General features: G+C 43.7%; 1 protein-coding gene across 1 annotated transcript in view; it reads left to right on the top strand.

The window, feature by feature from the left end:
* GABRB1 (gamma-aminobutyric acid type A receptor subunit beta1) overlaps nucleotides 1–8,380 on the top strand; it is a 98,339-nt gene that overhangs the window by 61,366 nt on the left and 28,593 nt on the right. Inside the window, exon 4 of the mRNA XM_081020052.1 lies at nucleotides 1,496–1,716. Coding sequence (XP_080876178.1) covers nucleotides 1,496–1,716 — 221 coding nt within the window. The remainder of the gene's footprint in view (nucleotides 1–1,495; nucleotides 1,717–8,380) is intronic.

The raw sequence follows: 8,380 nt of genomic DNA, 5'->3' as shown, positions 1-8,380 counted from the left end.
TTGCAGAATGTTGGGGGCAGGTTTCTATTGACCAACATAACTGTATTTACATTTTCTGTTGCTTAGAGATATTTTTAAAATACATCGTTATTGGGGGTTTTTTTATTAACAACATACATAAGACCAGGGCTTTGGGTAGTGGAGGTGACACTACTCACTGGTAGAGAATAACAGCCCCCCCCCCCTTATTTGCTACCCATCCAGCCATTTCATGCTAGCATCCACGTAGGGTTGCCATATTTCAAAAAGTGAAAATCTGTTGTTCAGCTATTTTTGCAAAATCTTCAAAAAATTGAAGTTTTGGAGCTATTTTTAAGGAAATTCGCCAAAAAAATCAACACTTGCAGCATAGGTTGCCATTTTTAGCCTGGACGCTATTTCCAACAGATGTATGGCAGCCCTACACCCACGTATCAAAATACGAGTATTGTTCTAGCATCTCATCACTAAACCCAGATACTTCTTAAGCTTCCAACACTTCCTCCTCCCAGTCTGCACTCTCTTCTCCCTTTGACCACTCATGGTCATCCCACCAGCAACCCCCTGACTCTGAGCCTTTTTCCCCTGATGGTGTAACCAGTCAGTCCATGACACTCACTGACACACACATCTTTTGAGGGCTGGCACCCATATTAGGTGGACGTGGGTGGCGCTGTGGGTTAAACCACAGAGCCTAGGACTTGCCGATCAGAAGGTCAGCGGTTTGAATCCCCACGACGAGGTGAGCTCCCGTTGCTCGGTCTCTGCTCCTGCCAACCTATCAGTTCGAAAGCATGTCAAAGTGCAAGTAGATAAATAGGTACCGCTCTGGCGGGAAGGTAAACAGCATTTCTGTGTGCTGCTCTGGTTCACCAGAAGCAGCTCAGTCATGCTGGCCACATGACCTGGAAGCTGTATGCTGGCTCCCTCGGCCAATAAAGCGAGATGAGCGCCACAACCCCAGAGTCGGCCACAACTGGACCTAATGTTCAGGGGTCCCTTTACCTTTACCCATATTAGGACCTCATTCTTTAAAAAGTCTTATTGAAGCTTGGCCAGGATGTCTTAACTATCTAGTTGAATTCAAAGGTACCTGACATTCTCTGCGCTGGGATCTGGGGCTATAAGATTTGGATAAACAATGACGTCAAGCCTGCAGTGTAGCTTTGACCTTAAGCTGAAGAACATGAAGATCTGTTTTGCAAAGTCTGTATGGTCACGCTTAAGGCACTGTGACACCTTTGTACAGGATGTTCTCAGTTACATCTTGGAGTTTAAGCAAGTCCCTCATGGAAAAGGTGGACACAAGATTGTTCACTGTACCACTTGTAAGAAAAAAGCTCGCATCAACAGGCCAACAGAAGCAGCATTCATGACACTCACAGTTGTTTGTTTTTTCAGTGAATCTCATTGTACAGTGGCAATAATTGCACTCTTCAGATCATAAAACGTATTAGAAACTATGCAAAATTCACACACACTGAATTACTACTTTTCTTTTCTTCTTTGTTCCCAGGACTACACGCTCACTATGTATTTCCAGCAGTCCTGGAGGGATAAAAGACTATCGTACTCTGGAATACCTTTGAATTTGACGTTAGATAACAGAGTGGCTGACTATCTCTGGGTACCAGATACATACTTCCTGAATGACAAGAAGTCCTTTGTTCATGGAGTTACTGTGAAAAATCGAATGATTCGGCTACATCCGGATGGAACTGTTCTTTACGGTTTGCGGTAGGTAATGCTCTATTTAAGCTTACTGTGCAGCTACATACTGGGGTGTAGCTCATCATAGGAACTGGAATACCTGATGACAGCTATCTCTAGGGGACCCTGGGGGCCCGAGCACCCTCAAAACTTTTGTTCTGGGTGTTCAGCATCTGCACCGCAGGGCCCCCGACGCAACTTCTGGTGCATCACGAAGCACCGGAAGTCGAATCTGAGGCCTTGCAGTGCCACCAGAAGTCAGGTTCTGAGGCCACAGGGTGCATGACGTCATATCAGCGAGCTGGGCAATGTTTACCTGTAACCTGTTCAGAAACTCCTCACAGACACAGAGCCAAGCAGTTTTACCTGGTTCTTGGTAGTCCTAGCAAACTGTGATTTAAGGAATGGGACAAGTGTTCTGCAAACTTACTGCTTAGGAAATCTTTTCAGGATGGTGACATTCAATGGTTAAATCGTTGTGTGAGCAATGACAGGTGTCTGCAGTCATTTCAGCAGCAGCAAAATCTTATTCTGGATAGCAAATATATGGAAGCTTGAAATGAAACTGAAGCCACAATAGTAAGAAGAAGAATTGCACTCTCATTAATTTTGCCCCACACTTCTTGCTTCTTCTATGAATGATTCAAGCAAAAAAAAAAGCTATTAAGTCTCTCTTGGGGAATGGTGGACCACACTGGTGTGCATAAATGACTTTTTTCAGGGAAGCGGGGAAACTGGTGTTTCAGCAGCGAAAGAGAAAACAGGGCACTAGGGAAATGGCTGATAAGTTCCAGAATGTGGTTATTATTTGTTAAACAGAGCATGCGGAAAATGTGTCTTTCTAATTGCCTTCAATCTTCATGGCTGCGGCTCCTATCCATCAAACTGGTTGATGAAACGCAGCTTATAAGCCGTTGTATACTTTGAGGGATATTTAGATGCTTTTTGGAAATATCCAGTGCTTTTTTTTTTCTTAAAAAAGGTGTTTAGGGGTACTCTCATTTTGACTCAAGAAAATCACCATTTTATAGTTCAAATTGGGAAAAATAAATAAAGTAAATGGACAAAAGTACAAACATTCACAAAACATTTAGGGGTATGCGTACCCCTGCATACCCCCAGAAAAAAAAGCACTGGAAACATGTTAGTGTGCCTTTCCTGCCTTGCTGTAGCTGGACAGCTATTCAATTATTCCAATACATGAGATGGGAAGCTCTTAAATTTTTGGCCATGACATTAAAATGGTATTGTTATCCTGGCACAGAAAGGTTTTGACAAATAAAAGTGTACAAAAATGTACTAGGAGGGAAAACATTTCATAGCTTCAAAGTTTACAACATAAGGCAAAGTATATGCAAAGTATCAGTTCAGCTGATCTAGTATATTGCCTTGTTGAAATACTTATCACAATGATATTTCAATATGATACAATGATTTATTGCACAGCCCTAGCCCACAGTTTTCCAAAAGTCCTCTGATTTTCCTGATCCAGGGACGATCTGAAAAGGGGGAAATAAATTCAGTATACCATCACAGCTTTCCTGGAGTGCATTATGTGGGTTGTTGTTGTTGTTTAGTCGTTTAGTCGTGTCCGACTCTTCGTGACCCCATGGACCAGAGCACGCCAGGCACTCCTGTCTTCCACTGCCTCCCGCAGTTTGGTCAAACTCATGCTGGTAGCTTCGAGAACACTGTCCAACCATCTCGTCCTCTGTTGTCCCCTTCTCCTTGTGCTCTCCATCTTTCCCAACATCAGGGTCTTTTCCAGGGAGTCTTCTCTTCTCATGAGGTGGCCAAAGTATTGGAGCCTCAGCTTCAGGATCTGTCCTTCCAGTGAGCACTCAGGGCTGATTTCCTTCAGAATGGATAGGTTTGATCTTCTTGCAGTCCATGGGACTCTCAAGAGTCTCCTCCAGCACCATAATTCAAAAGCATCAATTCTTCGGCGATCAGCCTTCTTGATGGTCCAGCTCTCACTTCTGTACTTCACTACTAGGAAAACCATAGCTTTTACTATACGGACCTTTGTTGGCAAGGTGATGTCTCAAGTTTCTAGTTATGCTTCTGCGATGCTGTATATCAACACATCTCCTAGTTCTCTGTTGTTTCTGACAGCTGAAAGGAAAGGATCTGGGTTCATTTGTGCATTTTAAAAAATAATAATAATAACCCCAATTTCGCAGCTCCTTTGAAGTTTGACTGCTGCACCTGAATCCCCCTGCCTGTAGGGGAAAAGAAAAATCAGGCAGAGCTTATTCACACTGGAATCCATGCTGCTAGATTTCTCTTGATATATATTAGTGTTGTCACCAGTATGTCAGGTAATTGCATGCAAATTGGAAATCCAATGTAAGGTACAACTTTAATTACTGCCCCTTTCATCTTTATTTCTGCAAGTCTGCAATAGATTTATCTACCCCCCCCCCCCGCCCAATGCTTTTAATGAGTTCTAGAGCCACAATCCTTAAGCCACTGACTCTGGAGGGAGAGGAGGAAAAATCCACTGCAATAAATGGGTCTTCTCCAAAGTAAGGAATCTAAGAAGATCAAACTGAGCCAAAGCAAAACATTTGCTGTTCATATAACAAATCCATATCAACCAACAATCAAAGGTGACAAATCGGTGGTACACCTTGATGCTAAATGTCAGAATGAATATAATGGGAAACGGGGATTGCTCTGATGTTCACATACAGCCAATCAATATAGCCTCTTGGAGCCTTTCCAGGTGATATGTAAAAATAGGTTACTTTTGCTTACAGAGTTTTATTGCGAGCACACGCGCTGAACCCTGTCCATGGAGCCTACCCACCCCCCCAAAGAATGAGACAAGAGACCAAAGTATGGGCTCAAATTGGCCACAACTTTATTGAACTTGAGAATGTGGGAAACTTGGCAAAGGCCTTGGCATGTAACTCTCTCTTTTTCTAAAAAAAGTTTTTATTAACAATTTTAACATAACTAATTATCAAAACATATCATATTCATTATTTGAATTCAAATAAACCCTCCCTCCCCCCACCAGAGACTTCCCTCAGCTCCTCTCTCTGATTTCTCAGCACATATTATTCTCTGCATGTTATAAAATTATACATATCCTTACATTATCTATCAACCAATAAATTTGTGTATGTTTATTCAAAACCTGCCAAGGAGTCCAATTCATTTTTTTGTATTTTTAAATAAATTGTAAAAAGCTCCCATTTTTCCTTAAAGTCACAGTGGTCCTTGTCCCGCAATTTGTATGTCAATTTAGCCAACTCTGCCTAACTCATCAATTTTTCTTGCCACTGTTCTTTCGTTGTGATTTCCTCATTCTTCCATCCTTGTGCTATCAAGACTCTTGCCGCTGTTATAGCATACATAAATAAGTTCTTTGTTTTTCTTGATAAATCTTGTCCTACAATCCCTAACAGAAATGTTTCTGGGGGTTTTTACAAATGTCATTTTAAACAATTTTTCCAACTCATTATATATTTAACTTCTCTACATTCTCACCACATATGATAAAAAGTCCTTTCTTTTTCTTTACATTTCCAACATGTGTTTGACCCGGTTTTGTACATTTTTGCTATCTGTACTGATGTAATATACCATCTATACATAATTTTCATATAATTTTCTTTCAAAAGAGAACAAGGGCATGTAACCCTCTCGGTCCAACCGGGACTGAGGATGTACAGGGCAATGAGGTGCAGTGGGAGGGGACTGTAAAGCACGAATTTACACAGCGTGCCCTCCCACTTTACCTCAGCCGAGAGTTTGACCTACATGCCGCCGCTCTAGGGCGAGGGACTCCCGCAATCAACCCTTTAACGGGCCCTGCAGCCACCGCCCCGTGGGGGGGTGCAATAAATGCTTCCCCCACACACACTCGAAGATAGACTTAAAGGATACCTTGCCAAGGCCTTAAAACCGCCAAAGTTGTGACAAAATGCTACAGGGAAGGAGAAACCTGCCAATGCAGGGAAAATTCCTTCCCAGTTCTGAATACAGCAACCATCTTACAACCATAGCAGCGCCCACTGACCTGGAACGCAAAATATTACGCTGCAAGAAAATATTATTAATTTGGGAGGGTTGGCTGGGTGAACCTGGAAGAGGAGGAAACAAAGTGAGGTTTGGCCGAAGGGGTCGGCCTCTTTTCCCCGGGCCCTCGCCCCACCCCCAGCCATTGTCCTCCCAGGCTGGGGGTGGGACGATGGCCACCCTAAAGCAGGTGGGAGGCACCCGACCAGGTAAGCCTGCTCGGTGTCACAAACCCCACCCACCTGTTGGGAAGGGAGGGTGGCAATTGCCACCCAACACCAGCAGCATTATAAACCTCCACACATAATTGGGTGGCAGGTTAGCATTACTAATCTTCCATGTTTTTACTGGTCCACCATTGTATAAAAGGTAAAGGGACCCCTGACCATTAGGTCCAGTCGTGGCCAACTCTGGGGTTGCGGCGCTCATCTTGCTTTATTGGCCAAAGAAGCCGGCGTACAGCTTCCAGGTCATGTGGCCAGCATGACTAACCCGCTTCTGGCGAACCAGGGCAGTGCATGGAAACGCCGTTTACCTTCCTGCCGGAGCGGTACCTATTTATCTACTTGCACTTTGACGTGCTGTCGAACTGCTAGGTTGGCAGGAGCAGGGACCGAGCAATGGGAGCTCACCCTGTCATGGGGATTCGAACCACCGACCTTCTGATCGGCAAGTCTTAGGCTCTGTGGTTTAACCCACAGTGCCACATGCGTCCCTCCACCTTGTATAGTATAGTATAAAATAGGAACTGGGGAGGGTCAGGAGTTAATCCAGACATCAGCACAATAAGCTGTCAGCGCTGTCAGAGCACTTGTTGCCTATTTCAGAAGGGCAGGAGGGTCCTTAAGAAACTTGCAGTGCCCCTCCTTAACCACTGAAACAGTCTCCCCATGAGAGCATGGCACACACTTCCTCTCTTCTGCCATCTTTAAACCCATACCCCAACCCTTCTGATCCCTAGAACATAGACAGAGAGCAGGAAATCTATGGACTAAAGGTGCTTGAAGAATTTGGTTCCTGTGAATTCTGATGCAAAAATGGACCTGATCTGCACCTCCCAGACTTCTGTGTGGCCTCTGAAAGTAATTATCCTTCAGCCTCGTTTGGGGAGGAACACACACAGGTGTGCATTGTGTTCTCTCAACAGGCTGACACCTCGTAATGTAAATACTTCCCTCCTTTTTGTAAATGTGGGCCAATTTTTAGGGTTCCTAAAAAGTCCACCCATAAATGAGGCAAAACAGAGTTGTTGTCTTTTGCAGTGGAAGTGAAACCGGCTCAGGACAGTTATATAGGGATCCATCCTTCCATCCCAAATTAGGATCTTACAACCATAATGCCTTGGCCTATTCTGACACACACGGATTGGGGCCAGTGTTATAGACCCTCTTAGAAATGCTCTCGCACAGATCCACAAAAGGGCTACACCTTTCGCAAAAGCAGAATGACCTTTTCTTGAGCCAGAGTGTCGGCTTGCTGAGAGAGCACAATGCACTCCTGTGTGTTTTTCTCCCCATACAACCTGCATCTGACGACATAATAGCTCCTGCAACGGCAGAGCAGAAAAGAGAAAGGCTTTGGTCCATTGTTTAGGTGAAGCACACGGTGTCAAACCAGATCCAGACAGCATATGCCAAGAACAGTGAAATAATTCCATTGTTGGTAACATGGTTGGGTGCCACATTTTCCAGAACAAATACACACATCGTCCTAAATGGCGAGGTGGCATTCAATAGAAATCGAGGCATTCCCACATAAGCTATTTGTCATGGCAACAAAGATGCCCCACTTTCCCAAACTGTACTCTAGCTAGTTTACCTTCTCAGAGTGATGAAATGACACACATAATGGTTATTTCATATAGAAGTGGTTCACACATAGCACTTGAATTATTGTCTTTTTTAATATAGGACAGCTACATATTCCTGTAATGAAGAGGGTAGGACTAAATGATGCTCAGGGTCCCTTCCAACTCTACAATTCTATGATCCTATGATCACTGTGAAGATAAAAATGGGAAACAGTGGGTAGCACTTTTCCATGAGTGCTTTATAAATGACAGAACATTTAATGCTTCTTATTCTCCGGAAGGTTTGAAGCATATTCTTAGAAGCCAGACTTAGAGCCTATTCAGAAGGCCAAAGTAGCTTACCAACATCCCATGCAGAGATGTGCTAAAATGTGTAGTAAAACAGGCATCTGAAGCTGGACTTCATCCATTTTTGGACTCCCAAACTGCTATAACTGCAGCAAGTTAAACTAGCCGGCCACCTGACATATTGGAATGCACACACACACACACACACACACACACACACATTTCCACAGTATCCCAAAGCAATTGGAAGGAAAAGATGGCACGGATGACTAGAGAGATGTATGAAAGCCAGAAAGCCACAGGAGGGCAATAATAATGTTTAATGGTTGGTAAGCAGCTTTCCATTTTCTGCTGCACTCGTTTTCGTGTTGAACTGGGGGGGGGGGGGGGAGAGAATGAAATCCTTTAAATATCAGTTTCGTACATCTGGAAGGCATGAAATATCACTAGAGACATAATGGAGCTGCGCCCAATGAGAATTAAACATAGCAAACATCCTCTCTGTTGATTTTATTTGAAGAGTTTCCTTGGGGTGATGGATAACTTTGAAAGGAGAATAAATGA

This window comes from Podarcis pityusensis, assembly GCF_964106645.2.
Source record: "Podarcis pityusensis genome assembly, chromosome: 9".
NCBI lineage: Eukaryota > Metazoa > Chordata > Lepidosauria > Squamata > Lacertidae > Podarcis > Podarcis pityusensis.
The sequence above is the reverse complement of the archived record's forward strand: the minus strand, read 5'-3'. Positions and strand labels throughout refer to the sequence as shown.